This window comes from Rattus rattus, chromosome 2 (genome assembly GCF_011064425.1).
Source record: "Rattus rattus isolate New Zealand chromosome 2, Rrattus_CSIRO_v1, whole genome shotgun sequence".
Classification (NCBI taxonomy): Eukaryota; Metazoa; Chordata; class Mammalia; order Rodentia; family Muridae; genus Rattus; species Rattus rattus.
This window is the reverse complement of record NC_046155.1, coordinates 31,988,979-32,007,240: the sequence shown is the minus strand read 5'-3', so window position 1 is coordinate 32,007,240 and position 18,262 is coordinate 31,988,979. Positions and strand designations below refer to the sequence as shown.

The 18,262-nt window shown below is 40.7% G+C and overlaps 1 protein-coding gene across 2 annotated transcripts in view; it reads right to left on the bottom strand.

Moving 5' to 3' along the window:
• Nucleotides 1-3,856: 3,856 nt before the first annotated feature.
• Nucleotides 3,857-18,262, bottom strand: part of A1cf (APOBEC1 complementation factor) — a 75,740-nt gene continuing 61,334 nt past the window's right edge. Inside the window, exons 8-12 of one of the 2 annotated variants that reach the window (XM_032891800.1) lie at nucleotides 14,892-15,165; nucleotides 12,754-12,959; nucleotides 8,715-8,851; nucleotides 7,855-8,006; nucleotides 3,857-5,379 (exon numbers count right to left, since the gene is read on the bottom strand). In XM_032891800.1, coding sequence (XP_032747691.1) covers nucleotides 5,228-5,379; nucleotides 7,855-8,006; nucleotides 8,715-8,851; nucleotides 12,754-12,959; nucleotides 14,892-15,165 — 921 coding nt within the window. In that variant the 3' untranslated portion in view covers nucleotides 3,857-5,227. The remainder of the gene's footprint in view (nucleotides 5,380-7,854; nucleotides 8,007-8,714; nucleotides 8,852-12,753; nucleotides 12,960-14,891; nucleotides 15,166-18,262) is intronic. The other variant, XM_032891801.1, reaches the window with a different exon arrangement.

Genomic DNA, 18,262 nt, shown 5'->3' with positions numbered 1-18,262 from the left:
GAGGCTGAGAGGAAAAAAGGAACAGACACAAAATAGTGAGAGGGACAGCTAGAGAGAGGGTGGCAGAGGTGACTTGGCCTAGAGGGGATGCATTGCTTCAGATCACTGAGCTCCTGCACTGATTTGCAGCTGAGCCCGTTAGTTCAAGCTGCACCTGCCTCTCAGAAGAGCAGATATTGCAGTTGCAAGACTGAGAACCAAACCAACATAGCACAACAAAGAGTCAGTGGGGGAAAGGGTTGGTGTGGGGAGACAGTTGAGATTAAGAGGGGGTACAGTCCTGTGGGGTTCAGTCATAGCTAGGGCTGCCCTGCCTAACAGGATGTCTTGTTACCCATAGAGAAACATTGCTAATCCCTGAGCAGGGAAATACTCTTCAGTCTCCAAAACGTTCCAGTGACTTTCTTTTCTAAGGGGCTGGGTCTTGGTATCTCCCTTTCTATTAAACAGGGCATAAGAGAGAAGCGAGGAGCTTTGTTCTTCCTCTTGATTTCTCTCTCAAAATGGAGAAATGTCTGTTGGGAGAAACAGTGTAGACTTCCAGACTTTACCCCAAACATACTTGAAAGAATGAAGGCTTTTGGTGTGTAACTTCTTTCACTTTTAGATTAGTTACGAATTCATTACCACAAAATTGAGGTGAACTGGGACCAGAGATTTACAGTTTGCCATGAATGATGCTGGGTGTTCAAGATGTACATTGTGGCACTGTTCTTTGTGTAAACATTTCCAAACAAATCTAGCGCTTGAAAATATTGGTCATAGGGGTTTCTAGAATATTCTATACTAACTTCTTGTTTGATAAAAATGCAACGTTTTACTTCGCAAGAAAAGAGATACGATAAAAATGCTATCATTTTCCTAATAGCTTCACTCCTGACAACATGATACGCTTTGTTCCAAGACTGACATAAATTTAAGGCCTGGAAGGGTTTTTCCAAGACAGTGCTAGGATAAAGGGAAGCTTCATCACTGAGTTTGAGAGCTGGGTAAAGCTGTGGAGATGGTGTCAGGCACACCAAGTGGCAATGAGCACCTCCTCATTTCCTTCATCTGTCCAAGCTGTATAAAAACTCATGACATAATGCCAATGTTTTCTTCTCTAACTATTTATGACACAATCGCTTATCACCCTGTATTTTAAGTTTAAATTTTATATGTAATATTTAAAGTGTATTCATAAGATAGAGAATGCGCCAAGTCTCCAGGTTAATTTTTTTAAAATGTCCCTTTTACATGAGTTCAAGGAATTGATCCTTGGTGACAACTACATGTGACAATTGAGTATTCTGTGTTCCCCCTTTTTCTTATACATTACTTTTAAGAAATCTTGTGTGGGGCCGAGTTGCTCAACACTAAGAAACTTCACCAATTTCATCTGAATTAAAGAAATTGTATTCCCAAATATTAACTTCATTTTTGGCCCTTCCTCTACAAAGGACAAAATGGTGCATCTCCCCTCTAACAAGGATTTCAGTCATGGCTCAGTTAACCAAGAATTCTTAGAGCTATGTAAAATATACTGAAAATGAACACAATTTGAAAATCCCAGATAAAGCATTTTGCTCTTCTATGTGACTGAAAGAACTTAAAAAAGCTTTAAAGTGAAACAAAAACTAATTTTATGTGTTTAATTCATGACCCTCCTTGTCAGATATTTTCGATGTCACTGTTCTGTTACTCAAGGTAGTTTGCCAGCAGTGTATCGAGTGCTGTTCAGCTCGATCCTGTGCTGGCTGCTGGAAACACCGTAAGTCATTCAGGAGCATTTTGTTTGCTGCAGTTGGAGATAATCTCCTTGGTTTGCTTAGGTATTGGCTAGAAGAGCAGCCCTTTGAGGAAGGACAGCAGTTGACGGGCAAGGAAAATGAGACCATATCCCACCTGTTTCCATTTTTCTCTATTCTAAGTGACACCCAGCCGGTTTCATCAACAACCTACCAAGTGACAGACTTTAGAAATCAAATTCTAAGTTGGCAGAGGCTTCTAAATGATTGCTCAGGGTGTCTGTCAATATCATTTGGTTGTGCTGACGATTTTAAGTTTTTCTATGAAGAGCTAAGAGGCACCCGGGGAAGGGAGAAGAAGATGGAATATGGTTCATAAGGTCAGGAGGTATTAGTGCTAATTTGCTAAATCTAAAATATAAACACTATGCAAAACTAACCTTTTATTTGACACTTGATGTTCTCAAAGTTTATCTTGAGATAAACTCATGGGGGTACAAGTCCATGAGTCTGGCACTCAGGAGGAAGGGAGAGGATGTTGAAGAGTTTGAGGCCAGCCTGAGCTGCATAGGGAGACTATGTCTTTAAAATGTAAAAAACAAAACAAAGCACAACAAATCTAAATCCAATAACAATACCTCCAGCCCAAATAGCAACTTGTTTTCTCCCTAGATTCAAACCTAGTGCACCAAAATTTGGCCTGTCACTGTAGTAACACACTGACGCTGTCTGTGAGTATTTTACAATGGAATTCAAATTCTTCTCTATGTATTACTAAATAAAGTAAAATTTCAGAGTCACTCCTCCAAAAAAAGAGGAGGAGGAGGAGGAGGAGGAGGAGGAAGGAGGAGAAGGAAAAGAGGAAGAAGCAGAAGAAGAGGAGGAGGAGGAGGAGAAGAAGCAAAGAAGAAGAAGAAGCAGCAGCAGAAGCAGAAGAAGAAGAAGAAGAAGAAGAAGAAGCAGAAGAAAAGCAACAGCTATTTCATCCATCCATCCACTTAATAGTATGTAGAACAGCCCCAGGGAGGCAGATGCCATTAATTAATTGTGCTTTCTCTCAAAAGTAAGCATGTGCCATCCCGCTGGTACTTTTCTTGACACTTCCATTCTTTTTTTTTTGTAGCCTTTGGTATTATGTTGCTAACCTCTTCAGTGGATAATGCTATCAAGCAGTTATCTTTTCCTTTTAAATGGATTTCAATCTTCTACTGCATCTTTTATCTTGATAAAACATGTAGTGGGCCCTTTCCTATTTATTTTTGAGGATTTTTAAAGAAATGTAAAACTTTCTCAGGTAGATTTGAAATGTCTTTTCAGGCTGAGGAGAAATTTGCCTGGCCAGAGGACATTTGTGTGTCAATGTAATCTCTCTCTCTCTCTCTCTCTCTCTCTCTCTCTCTCTCTCTCTCTCTCTCTCTTTCTCAAGAGGTTATGGCAAGTGTAAATTTGAATATAAGAATTGCTTTAAGGGACATTCAATTTTCCTTTTAAAGTTTGACTTAAGAATTAGTTTGATGCCAACATAAACTTCATTCAAGCTCAGAGCATGTGTCAGATGACTATAAATGGTAGCTATATGATCATTTGTTTTTGACTAAAACAATGTATATGCATTGTGTAGTTGGTGCAAGTTGAATTATAAGGGAAAGAATGAAAGAAGAGGAGTGGCTCTACAAGACTCTTTACAGCCCCACACCAAGCTACTCATTCAAATCACCCAGGAATCTTCTCAAAACACTGACATCAGGCCCTCACGCCAAGACTCTCTAACACGATTTCTAACACGTGAGCTTGGCCTTAACGTATTGGAAGCTCTTCAGGTGTTTTGGATGCCAAGTTTGGGAGTTCCTGTGCTTAGGACAAGAATCTGAGAAGGAAGGCCTGTCCAGAAAATCCAGAGCCTTTCAGCCTTCGCTGGAGGTTCTCTGTTTTAGGTGTCCAGTTGAAATTACTGAACCCAAAGGTTATGAGGTAATCATCTCTGGTTAACATTTGATTGGATGAAATTTGGCCTGATTTTAGATTCTAGAATTCCAAGAAGGAGTTGACAATATTTTCTGTACCTTTGTCGTCTTTGTTTTCTCTTGAATTCTCCAGACTTTCACAGGAGCCAAAATTTTTTTTTTTTAAATGGGGATTCAAGCATCTTATCTCCTAAAAAAATCACTAATAAAGGCTGGAGTTATATCTAATTTGTTTCAGAACATTCCACCCTTTTTACCTGTATGCAGCTTCCCTCCCCAGGTCACTACCAGATGGTCCAAATACTCAGGAACACTTTTACTGAACAATGACAGGATGGTCTCTAAGCAACCATGATGGGTGTAAGGCTTTCCTGGAATAGTTTCAGGGACTCAGCCACGGTAGAGCCAGCTGCACACATTGAAAGAGAATTAAAAAAGTGGGGAAGACAATGCCTCTCGGTAGATTGATATGAACTGGGTAGAGAATTCAAAGGTAACCTCAATTTTAACATAAGTGCTTGGAGGTGAGTATGGTGGTGTAGCAACAACACCAGCATGGGGTGGGGATAGAGGCAGGGAGATCACAAGATGGAGGCCAGCCGGGGCTACACACTGAGACAAAAATCAACCAAGTTCACTTTTCTCTTTGAGATGACTTTTTGGTCAACTTTGATTATGAAAATATCATGTGATTTTTTATATAGATCTGATTCACTTTGTAGTGTTTGAAATCAGCAGAATGAGTCTGAATGAAAACAAATTAATATGGACAAGCCGGACTTTCCAGACAAACAAGTCGTCTTTCACTCTAGAGCTTGGTCCTGGCATGGTGTCTGTGATTTGGGAGTCCCTGAGCAGGGTAAGAATTCTAAAGGAAAACAGTGCCTTAAGGGGTTGAATAAATACATGGCTTGGATTTGCCTCAAGCATATCTGAAACACGTGGTATTGATTACTTAGAAAGTCCCCAGAGGTTGCAGGGACAGGAAGGTGCCGACCTATGATAGATAAAAGGTATGGAACTTTCAGACCAAAAGTAACAAGGGATCTATAACGTTTCAGACAGTTTTGCTGAGCTCAGCCTGGTCATACCCCACACACAATGCCGAAGGCCTCTTACAAAGCTTCCTGGTTTCCTCTGGTGTCTAAATTCTGTGAATGATGAAGCAGCTGTGAGCCGGCGACTGAGATGGGGATTTTACTGACTGTGCCTTGCTACTGACTGCCCAGCTCTCGGTCCAACAGCATACACCAACTTGTCAGGGTGTTCTCCTCTTCCTGAGACATCCAGGATTCTTGGAAGAACTTTTGCTGTCCGTGGGTCTTCAGGTTTCTGTTAAGTAAAAGGCTCCTTCACCTTTGATTTTGTTGAAGAGTAAAATTCACATTTTGTGAGAAATATGATAAATAAGTCATGTGGTCTCAGGGAAGGCATTGCTTTGGGGAAGGCAGACTTATGATCATGAGGGATCTGGTTAGAGGTTTGTGTCTCCTACAGAGCCTCCTGTAAAGGCTTATTCTTAGAGGAAAGGGATCTTCAGAAGGCGCCATATGCATCACCTCGGGTGGTCACTGCAAAAGTAGGGTAGACCTCATAGGTTGTATATGCTGCTAAGTCTTGTCCAAGTGTCACTGCTTGCTTGAGCTGGGCTGTAGACACAGGAGCGGTGGCACTGGGGACAGCGTATCCTGGAGGAGGAGGCAGAGAAAATTTTATGAAAGGAATTCAGATTTCCTCCCTCTTTGGCACATTGCTTTCTCTTAACAATACTAAAAATTAGCATATTGCTTAAAGCAAGCGAGTATGTATGGTGAAACTGTGCTCTGAGGAGATACAGTATGTGAGCTTAATTGGGTAGAATAGCATTGGTTTTATTTGTCCATTTTTGGTTTTGCTCCTTGAATGTTTTTGAAACAGGGTCCTAGCTAGCTATCCTGGAACTCATATGTAGATCTGTACCTCATAGAGATCCACCTGCCTCTGCCTCTCCAGGGCTGAGATTAAAGGGTGATACCATCACACCCAGCTGGAATAGCATTCTGAGTGAATATGACATTTTCCAGAGGGAACCAACTTCCTTGTGTGAGGCTTACTTCACCCTAGCAAGTAGAGACATGGGAGAGAAGGTCCGGAAAATGGAAAGGTACCTTGTGTTTCCAGCTTGCAATACAGAACTTTGCCAGGAATGCGAGCCAAGATGTTGGGGAGTTGCCATGGTAGCAGTGAGATCTATGGATCTAGTTCTGCTGGACACTACATTGGTCTAAAGCCTCACACTTAAAAAAATAAAATTTCAAGGCATCCTGGTTCATGCCTTTAATCCCAGCATGCCAGGGAACAGCATGGAGACAGTAGCAGGAGGATCTTTGTGAGTTTGGTCTACATAGAGAGTTTCAGGACTGTCAGGCCAAGAAAGAGACAGAGACCATGTCTCAAAAAAAAAATTAAAAACATCTTTCATACAATTAGAACAAATAGAGACAAGGTATTCTAGTAGATGAGATACTGTTCTGTTTTGGAGCATCTTAATGTATCACCGTAAAAAGAAATGATTCTTTAAAAAGATATATTTTGTCAAATATATCTATATCTTTGTCAAATATATTTTTATCTATTGCAAATGCATAAAAGATTCCCCATCAAATGCTGCTAATGGAGGCAGTAGAACCCTGAGAACTAAGCTTTTGGTATTCTTTAGAAAAGTAGCACAAATCACACTGTAAATGTCTTCGAACTTGGCACAAAACAGAAAAGTTACCTTTTCTTTCTTTGGTTTTTGGATAAAAGCTACACATGCTTTCCCTGGTACTCTGGGCTTTCTTACTTTCTCTGAAGAAGTCCCACCCACTTCCTTTGGTCATGTGGCTTTTGTGGATCTCCAGGGCAAACAGCATGGCTTCCTTTCTCTCCTCCTCTATTGCCCTTCTGCCAAGACTCATTGCTTGCTTACCTGTTATGTATGTACCTATGTATGTATGTATGTATGTATGTATGTATGTATGTATGTATGTATCTTCCATCTATCTATCTATCTATCTATCTATCTATCTATCATCTATCTTCCATCCATCATCTGTCTGACAGTTTATCCCTATAATTTAACTGCCCTCAAGCTTCTTTTAATCCATTTAAAATTTTGTATTAAACAGTCTAAGAATCCTCGAAAGAGATCCCAGTCTTTCTGGTAACACCAGGTTCAGTGAGAGACTTTCTCAAAGGATGACATGCAGGGATTGGAGAGACGGCTTATGGTTGAATACACAGATATTGCTCTCACAGAGGATCAGCAGTCATGTTGACTGCCCAACTGCTCAAAACTCCAGCTTCAGTGGATCTAACATCGGTGGCCTCTTCAGGGGGTTGCACTCATGTAAACACACACACACACACACACACACACACACACACACACACACACACTACACACTACACACACACACACACACACACACACACACACACACACACACACACATATGCACACAGCCCACATGCATACTTTTATTTTAAAAAGATGAGGTAGAATGTGAGGGAGCAAAGCAGCTGATCCTGACTTCTAGGCTCCACATATACACTTGCATTCACACAAACATAAATATATATATATATATATATATATATATATATATATATATCACAGACATACACACGTATATGCACACATAGGCATACAAACATAAATATTTTTTAAAAAGTTGAAAAAACCCAAACAACAACTAAAAGTTAATCAATAGTGGTCAAAATGCTTAATCTTCCCACTCCTAAACTTCTTTATTTGTAATACGAAGGGATTGCATTCTAAGACAACATTAAGTGCTATAAGGGTCATTGGGGGGAGTATAAAAGCTTGCTGAGTACTTCAGTGAATGACCAGATCATAGCTAGAACTCAGGTAAATACCAGCAAATAAAAGTATCAAAGTCTCCTATTAAGAGTGAAAGCCAATCCACACCAACCCGGACTCCGGGGTGTTGATTCATTCAGGATCCCACCATTTAAAGAAGAAGCAGATGCCGACCAGGTAGGCTGCTCTGGTTCAGTTTCTCAGATCTCTTTTTTGTCTGCGTGTAGTCGAGGTCCTACAAAGAAGCAACCCCCACCCCCACCCCCAGACATTCTGCAGCCTGCAGTTTCTGGCTTGACTGATCCCCGCTCCCCAGTACCTGGAAACACGGTGGCGGATGTGGCAGTGGGTGCTGTAGTCCCAGCGTCCCCTCCTTCTGTGGGGATGCCTAGTGTCTGTAGGGTGTGCTCTGCGGCGTACCTCTTTGCTTCATCCACGTAGGCGCTTAGCTTTGGGGGTGTGAAAGGGTGGCTGGAAAGGGCAGTCATTCATGTTAATTATTTAGAAATTTGAGTTCTCAGGTGAAAAATCAAAGACATTTTTAGCTTTTAAAGATGATTGGATGGTGGGATTTTGTGTAGCGGGGGTGGGGTGGGGGGATGGTGTGGGGTGTGGGGGTAGCGGAGTATTTTTTCTTGTTTGTTGTAAAAAGCTTCTACATAGAAGCCTACTCGGGCGTATTTGTGAATTGATCTAGCACTTTGTTAGCAGATGGGATTCCTGGGAACTCATATAATTTTATGACTCTTCTAAAGTAAAGATGGTTCGTAAAGTATACAAATGCAGCCTGGAGGTAAAAATCCAGAAGCTGATATCTTCTACTGATCGGGTCTTTGATGTGAAATTTACGAGGTGGGACCGCGGGTTATGTACTGAAGTGGCAACTTTGCACAGATCACCTATGTCAATCTCAGCACTGCAAGAAGGAACCACTTACAGTCTGTAACCATCTAACCATTAGCCAGTTATCCTGGAGAGTCCTCCCAATGTATGAAACCATGTGGCTTTTAGATGGCAGTCTAACAGCTGGAGCATATATCCCAGCTGAGTGCCTGCTGCTTTGTTTAGTTACAAGTGAGTAGGTTGAGTATGTTTCTGGAGTGAGGATCACATACGGTTAATACCCAGGCTAATCTTATCTAAAATTTCTGTTACTAGGAGCTTGGAGAAGATACCCACATGGCAGGATTCTGGCTGGCCAGCGCTGGGATAGTTACTTTGTATAGGAATAACTGTCTTTGGTCTTGTCCAATGGCAGAGTGCAGCTGGTACACTGGCTGTCCCCAGTTATTTTTCTGACAGATTTCTTCTAATATCTACAAGAGAAAAACAATGGTTTCTCCCTCAAATGCCACATTTGCATTGCTTCTCGAGAAGTTAAACTCCGAGCTCTGAACTTCAGATTCAACTAATAGAAGAGAGAAAATGTCATGAGGTGTAATGACTCATAAAATTTAAGTTGAACTCAATCTGGACTCTGTTTGAACTGTGAATATTTATTATAGTTCATAAAACCATTTCCACATCATTTACTCTAATAGTTTTAGTTTAGTCCATATATATGAATGTCTACTACCAAGAGCTTAGCTTTCTTCTCTCTCTCTCTCTCTCTCTCTCTCTCTCTCTCTCTCTCTCTTCCAGTTTTTTTTTAGGAAATTGTGGTTGTAGTAGTTTGTAGATGGATTCTCTCTTATCTCTACTTAAGCCCTTGTTCATAGGGTTATGCTTAGGGTTAGAGTTCTGCTTATTATGGCTATGATTAGGGTTATGGTTATAGTTATAGTTATGGTTATGGTTAGGTTGGTTGAGGGTTAGGGTTATGGTTAGGGTTAGGGTTAGAGTTCTGTTTATTATGGCTATGATTAGGGTTATGGTTATAGTTATGGTTATGGTTATGGTTATGGTTAGGGTTAGGGTTCTAGGGCTATGATTAGGGTTATGGTTATAGTTATAGTTATGGTTATGGTTATGGTTAGAGTGAGGGTTAGGGTGAGGGTTAGGGTGAGTTAGGGTTATGGTTATGGTTAGGGTTAGAGTTCTGTTTATTATGGCTATGATTAGGGTTATGGTTATGGTTATGGTTATGGTTATGGTTGGGGTTATGGTTAGGGTTAGCGTTAGGGTTAGAGTTAGAGCAGTTAACCTGAGAACATATCTTTACTTCTTACCATTCATCAAATTTTTTAACTGCTTTTTAAAAAAAAATCAGGAGGTCTTATGGGTCAACATTTATTTTCTCACCTATTTCATTTGTTTTGTTTTATATGTATGCGTGTTTTGCCCGATGTATGTGCATCACATGTATATACCCACAGAGGCCAGCAGAGGGCATCAATCTAGAACTGGAGTTACAGTCGTTAGCCACTATCTATGGCTGCTGTTGGGAATCTGACTGTGTCCTTTTCAAGAGCATCAAACGTTTTTAACTACTTAGCCATCTTTCCATCTTTTGGGGGCAGTATTTATTATTTATGGATAAACATTAAAAGGTAGTCACAGCAGTGTTTTTCTTTTTATTCGGTTGGCAATGTGCCACTTTTAGTTATTTTTACGAGAACCTGTTTTTATAACCCATCTGCATATTTACTTTTTATTTCTGTAATTCCCCCCTCCCAAATTCATGCTTACTTTACTATGGTACTGAGGTCCTGATCCTTTATTCACACAGCAGATTCAGTATCTGTGTCAAAAGAACGGTGTAAGGGAACGATGCCCCCACCCCTGTTCTCTGGAGCCTCTTGACTCATTGCTCTCACATTAACCCAGCTGCTGTCTCCCAGGACATTTTCCAGTTTATTAATTTGGAGATTGAGCTTATTTTTCCCATTATTAAAAAGCACTTAGTAACATCTCCCATAGTTTGTAAGCATGCTCTAAGTTCCTGAGTAATGTCAGTCAGCTTTTCCTGTCAGATGGCTGTCTGCCCATTTATGCCAGTTGAACAAACAAACACACGGAGAGGCATGTTCTCTGCAGCTGCCGGTTGGGCAGGGCACCTCTTGATCCCTACTGGTTGGCAAGTCCTACCTCTAATGGGGGATTAGCCTCTAGCCACATTGGCTGGGGTGGCATGGTCTTCAATTTTTCAACTCTATTTGAAAAAATTCAGAGACATCCTAGTTAACTATCTCTCACCATGGCCAACCTCTCCCCTAGGTTTAATGTATAAGCAGAGAGCTTTGCTCACAAGGGCTATTTTCATGATGACGCTTACCTGATTTCATTATAGTTATCTGTTCATGTGTCAACATTATTCTATGGGGTGCCACCTGAGTTATGATCGCAAGGACTTTTCTTATATTCATTTTTGCCTCTTTAGTATCTAACAAACATGTTACACCAGAGAAGCTCAATAAATGTTATTTCTGAAACAAATAATCCCTGTTTGTCACTGGAATAGACATTCTTTTGTTTATTTATTTATTTTTTCTGATTGCCTGAATAGAATCTGAAGAAAAATTACTTAAACGTTACATAACAGAAGAACATTGACAATACACCTGCCTCATTCTCTGGTCAAACTTCTACACACCATGTTTGCCTCTGGTTTGTAGTCCTGATGCTACTTTTTCCCTTAAATCGGAGTTCTGTTTTCCTCCTGAGAGCAAGGATGATTCCTGTATAATCCACAGCCCATAACTATAGCGATTTGGCCGAAGTGGCTTCAGAGGGAGAGCAGGTGATGCACACTAAAGAACCCGGGCTTAACAGGGATCAAGTCTTTTTTGTTTTAATTTATCAAACATGGAATGTAGCTTCCCTATTGGAATAATAATTGTAACTTTCAGTTTCCGCTAATTAAAGCACAGTCACACAGAAACACAGAAACACAGACTATTAAATGAAAGCAAATAGCAATTACCATCATGAAACAATTACCACTATAACACTGCCCAGTAGAGAGCACTGTAGAAGACTTTATGTGACTTTACACAGTTAAGAATTTACCGGGATTCCAACATGTCTCCCTTCTCCTCCCTTTCTCCAAAGCCTCCCGCCTGCCCCTCCCACTCGCCTTCAAATTTGTTGCCTCTTTTGACATTAATTGTTAATGCATGCCTATACATATCATGTGCATATACCTGTCTAAATAAGCCATTTTGTTTGCGTGATGTTACTTGCATGTACACTTTGGGGCTGACCATTTGGCACCGGACAACCAATCGGTGTGCTCTTCTCCAGGAAAGGCTACCTTTCCCGCTCTCTGATTGCCTATAGTTACTCAATTGCTATAGTTACTTGTGGAGGTTGGGATCTACCGGATATTACCCATCCACTATGGCATGTCTATTGGTGTCGTTCCATTAACTCCAAGAGGAGTTCTGAAGAATATACACTGGGATCCGGCTGTGGGGCCCCTTCTCTGCAGTTGTCAGCCAATGCACTTTAATGGGCATTTATTCTGAGCTGGGGGTCTCTGCCTTGTTTCATTTTCATTTAAGATTTTGGTTGACATTACTTTTCAGTATTTTTTTTTTATTTTGCTGGGTCATGATGAAGGTCCATTTAGTGCCAGAATGGCAGTTGGTCTCAGCAGCCCGTCAAAGTCTGCTAAGCTGTTTGCCACAGAACAGTAGCCCAAATGAAAGAGTGGAGCAGAGACTGAAGGAAAGGCCATCCAGAGACTGCCCCACCTGGGGATCCATCCTATACAAACACCAAACCCAGTCACTATTGCTAATGCCAAGAAGTGCTTGCAGACAGGAGCCTGGTATGGATGTCTCCTGAGAGGCTCAGCCAGAGATTTATTGATACAGATGAGGATGCTTGCAGCCAAACATCAGACTGAGCACGGGGACCCCAGTGGAGGAGTTAGAGAAAGGACTGAAGGAGCTGAAGGGGTTTGCCACCCCATAGGAAGAACAACAATACCAACCAACCAGACTCACCAGAGCTTGCAGGGACTAAATCACTAGCCAAAGAGTTCACATGGAGGGACCCATGGCTCCTGCCACATATGTAGCAGAGGATGGCATTGTTAGTCATCAATAGGAGGAGAAGCCCTTGGTCCTGTAAAGGTCCGTTTTCCCAGTGTAGGGGAATGCCAGGGTGGGAGTGGGAACATTGTCATAGAAGCAGGGGGAGGGGAATAGGGGAGGGGGGAATGGGATAACCTTTGAAATGTAAACACACAAAATAATCAATCAAAAGAAAATCAAGTCTAATCACTTGAACAATGGTCCCTGGCCCAACTTAACTACCTCTGGAGCGAGCTTACCTGAGGAGCAAGTTTCACTCCTTGTGGTTTTAAAGAGATAGTATTCATCGGGGTGAGCTCCATCCCAGGCAGAAGGTCATAGAGTTTGTCTTGTCTCTTGTCTCCTTTGACCTGGTATCCTCGACCCAGGCCTGTATATGCCAAATACCCACGGCCGCCCAGTCCTCTCACTCCCGCAGCCCCTACAGGGACATTCATGTAAATTTCTAGGAATGTAAGAAGGCATTAAACCGAATCAAACCACCAGAAAATCACCCTGAATCTTACTGTAATGGAAAAGTTAGCCCGAGTCACATTGATTACTGCCCCGAGGATGGACAGATAACCTAAGATTCTAATGGAATGAAACTCAACATCAGGTAAGGCTCACAATAGACTCTTGCTTTCTTAAAGCTCCTCCGGAAGAAAGCAGTCCCTTCTAAGAGATTGATAAGTACAACACCACTTATAATTTTGTCAGAAAGAAAAGTATTTTTTAACTACTGTTTTGTTAAGTTTTGGGGGGAGACTCACTAAGGTTCAGTATGTACTTACTGACACATCCCAATATAATAGGACCACTTGAATTATAGTTAGTCTGGGATAGAGACTATCAGAGTGAATGCCACTCTACCAGTCAGGCAGGAATGAATTTGACTGTCACATCCCTGGTGGGTCATCAGGTAGACATTTGGAAAGCACCTTTTCTTTAAGTTCACCACTCTCTCATTCATTGTTGAGGTGAGGCTTAATTTCTGTTGAGTTTCATACATAGATTCCTTTTGATTTTTGTTTTGCCATATTTTCATATTGATTTCCTATTGGTGACATGAAGGAATAAACCATTAAGTGGATCACTCTATGCCCATAAATATCATTCACTGATTATGTTTTTGTTAATGCTATGTGTTATTTTCCCTTGGAATGGAGTTTGTTGTTTTTTTTTCTACATCACAACTGGCTGATAATATGTAAGATGTATGGACTGATTAATGATATGTTAGGTAGATGCATAATTTGTTATGATATATAGAAAGTATTTTGAATAAAATCTTCATTATTACTTTTACATTACAATTTTTGTAGGGGTGATTGTATTGTAAGCATAGAACTCTTAAGGCCATTGAAGAGTTCTTAAGATGCTCAATTCATTTTTTTCCATGAAAAATAATGCAACACAGTAAGGGAATTATTTCTATAGTAATCTGTATGGGCCTATTCTAAGTTACACCTGAGAGTGGATTTAAACACTTCGTTTGTTCCCATTTTCCAGATTGCTGTCATATGCAGGAAAACAGGATTGGGATCCAGATAATGTTGGCTATAACCAAGAAAAAACTGTAGGAAAAGTTACCACAAGGCAGAGACAAACTATCTTTATAATTTACTAAATTTACTGAGCTCGGAAACCTTCTCAAACAGTGAATCTGTGTAAGATTTAAACATAAAACGCAGTCTGGCAGTGAGATTGAGTTTGTTTTTCTATTTTTAACTTATTTGGTTTCCATTATGCTAAAGCAATATTAATCTCCTTGTTTGATTTGTTTTTTCAAAGTTATTGCACGTGTATGTGGTGCACACCAGCATGTACAGCAGTCAGGAAGCAGAGGTAGATGCTGGGAGTTCTTGAGCAACCTGGAATATATAGTAAGCCCTTGTCACCAACATACAGACAAACACATGGGCTAGCAAAGGTCTAGCACACATATCCGGGAGAGAGGTTATATGAGAATGCCTCATTTGAGGCAGGTCCCATTGGGCCCCAATGCTCTCCCTTGAAAGTTCTGTAACCGGTCTAGTTGGTTTAATAAGGAGGAAGAGGCAATAGTTATAAGAGCAAGGTTATATTGTGTGCATATTTTGTGGATCCAATTTATATACTAAAAGGATCTCATTTATGGACTGGGCTCATTCATACCACGTTCTGACAAGTATTTTTCAATAACCAGTTGTAATGTGAAAAAAATAGATTCCTATATGACAAGAGATACTGATATAGTTGATTTTTTTAACAGTTTTCTACTCTTTTTTTTTTTTCTCCCAGTGATTCCATCCAATCTATTTAAGGCTTCTGAAGTATAGTTTATAGTTCATTTAAACTAGTTTATTAGTCATTTGAAATTTGGAGTTATGAAGAGACAAGAGCTAGCTAATGTTACCTCTGACAGAAGGGGTCCGGATGAGAGCTCTGTTGCTGAGATGTCCTTTGGTAGCTGGGAAATGAAGACTTGGAATGGCTGCGTAGGCTTGGGGAGTATAGAAGACAGGAGCTCCAAGGTAGGTTGTGGTAGGGTCATAAACATGGCTCAGAGGGTAGGTGTATTCTCCTTGCAGCATGGTGTTCCTGCCCCCGGTACCCCGGGTGTATCTAACGTAACTGTCCTTGTCCACTGGCTTGGCCAAGGTCACTTCTATTGGGGAACCATCCAGCACCTGTTTTAGAGAGTGAGGAAAAGCCAAGCAGAGAAGCCATCTGACTACTGGGGATCATAAAACATGTCTACCATTTGCTGACTTGAAATTCTTAATGGTTTTGTCCCTTACCAGGTTCATGATTCTGTTTCAATTGATTATTCTCTGAGTAATCTTGTTGATAATTGCACAAGACGCCGACAGGCTTAACAATGCCATTTTGACCACTGAATTTATAATATAGAGGCAGTTACTGAGACATAAAATTATGCAATATTTTCTATTAAGTGTGGTACTTGTGTTTAAAATTACATAGTTATTCAAGTCTAATACGTTGGGGGTCTTTAGGGGTGAAATACAGGTTATGCAGCATGATAAAATGAAGGTGATAGAAACCAGTAAAAATAGCATTTATTAACACCATGAAGAACAAGTCCCGCCAAGCTCAACAAATGGCTCATTAGAGCAGATACACAATAGATATTTCCTAGGGAATGGAGAGGAGCCTAGGTAGATCCTACTCAAGGCAGTGGAACCTAGTGGACTGTTGGTGCATTGTTCATATAAAGCAATTGTTTGCCCTGCTGAGAAGTTAGACGTTTCTAAACAGGAATGGCAAGGGTTGGGTTATAGGTGAGAGAGATACTGAGAACTCTAACGTCATGTACCACTTAAACATGCTCTTGAGAATTATTGCAATAGTCGGACAGGTGCATACACCTTTAATAGCAGCACTAGGGAGGTAGACAGTAGGATCTCTGTGAGCTGGAGGCCAGCCTGATCTATATAGTGAGTTTCCAGAAAGTCCAGACTATGAAGAGATACATGCCCTCCTTCTTAAATACCCAAATTAATTAGTTAATTAATTAATCTTAAAAAAGAAAAAGGAAAGGAGAGATCTTGCTACACACCCTGTGCCAATTCACTGGTCTTCTTAAATTATAATATGATCACCATCTTACAAAAGATCCCCAAAGCCTAATTTTTTCTAATAAATATAAATACCCATAGGGTATAATAAGCAGCTTAGGAAAACTTGTATATTTTATATTATGCTTAATCATAGCAGTTAATAGTATTCACTAGTAATATTAAACACATATTTAGCTACATATTTGTAAACATTGTTATAGAAGTGTCTAGGCACAAATAATAACTGAGCTTCCTGAATGGATACAATGTGACTAGTCATCCCATGCTCTTGTCACTGCCTCCAGCTCCTTTGGAAGAAAGCAGTACATATAAGGGGATTGATCAGTATGAGAGCAATTTAAACTATTTATAGTTGCATGTTTATTAATATTTTCCTATAGATTCATAATGTTCAGTACGGACTTATTAAAACATCCCAACACAATGCGACCACTTGAGCTATATTTAGTCTTGGCATAGAGACTGTTCTAGTGAATGCCATTGTTTCTGTCAGTAAGTCAGGAAAGAATTGGACTAGCTCATCCCCCTCCCTCCCCACCATGATGGACTATCTCTTAAAATTTAAGCCGAACAAAGCCTTCCTTCCTTAAACATGCATTATTTTTCACTGGGATTATTCCAGTGTATTATTTAGCACTGGGTTTATGATTGCTGGTCTTTCTCAGTAGAGAACATCTACATTCAGGCATGTTTATCAAGAGAAAGGTACCTTAAACATTGTTTTTGAACTAGTATCATTTCTATGATGCTAATGTAGTAATCAATGAAGAAGTAATGTTTTGGCTATATGGTAAATTTAAATATCCATTGATTTTACTTTATATTTTTTTTAAGACTTCAGAGCGACCTCTTTCTTCCCTATAAGACTTAAGGATGGTGAAGGTCCCTGAGGCTGGACGTGCCCTAGGCTTCCCCACGTCTGGAGGAATCTGTGCTAAGACTTTCCCTTGTCCTTCAGACCCAGTTCCCACCAATGTCCAGTCTGCAGTCTATTTCAGTAATTATTCTATAGAAGTTCCTCTTTGGGCTCCTGGGCCCTCTGCTTTGTCATTGAGTTTGGCCAACAAAGAACCTTGGATATGAGGACAGGATGAGACTTCAGTGAATATAGAGTGTTTTTGTTCCTGGCTTCCTCCCTGAGATGTCTTCTTGGACCCACTGTATTCTTTGACCAAAGAGTTTTCAGAGAAGACCCAGCAGCCTTAGGGTAGGTCAGTGTTCCTTTCCAAGGGGTCTGCTCTCCACAGCTAGCTCTCATTTTGGTTTTCTACTAATTCTTCAGCTCCTGTAGGAGGAATGGTGATGGCACCTTTATGTAAATGCCAGAGGCTGAGCAACCACAAAAGCATCTCTTGCAGGAGGACCTAATTGAGGACTGCCTGAGAGACCAAGGATTGCTGGCACAGACAATTCCAGCCAATTGGGTGTACAGCGAAGGACCCATGGCTCCAGATACCTATGCAGCAGAGGACGGCCTTGTCTGATATCAGTGGGAGGGGAGGCCCTTGATCCTTTGATGTCTCAGCATGGGGAGATGCTGGAGTGGTAGGGTGGAACATGGTGTGAGTGGAAGAACACCCTCATACAGGCAAACGGGAGGGAGGAGAGGGCGGATGAGCAGGGGTAACTGGGAAGTAGGATTTCATTTGAGATGTAAACAAATGGAGTAATTAATAATCAAAAAATATGACATCAAAGACAAAAAAGGGAAGAGATGATTTCTTGGGACCAATGGGGCATGGATGGAGGGTATTAAAGGAGCTTGCAGCTGTGTTTAGATGAGCTTGCTAGGGCATTTCTCATCTGCTCCTTCCTTGTGCCTTTACTGCCAGAAATCTGTGAGTGCTAGCTTCTGACATTGTGGTTTTAAATTCCCCTTTTTCACAACTGTGGAGTGAATTTCTTTCTACTCATCTTCTACTGGAACCTGAACTGTTAGAAGACTCAATGGACAGAGCAAGTCTCCTGTGTATTGCGCTCTGCCCCAATTTGCTGTTCTCAGATTTTCTCTTGATAGTTCAAATTCTGTCTTTAAGTCAGACTTCCCTGGCCGTGATTACCCTTTGAAAGTATATCCAACTTCCATAGGTTCTTTTGCATAGTATCTTCTCATCCAGGGTGGTTTTCTGAATGTTGGTGACCCACTTTTCTGAATGTCTTACTTTTTTTTTTTTTTTTTGGTTCT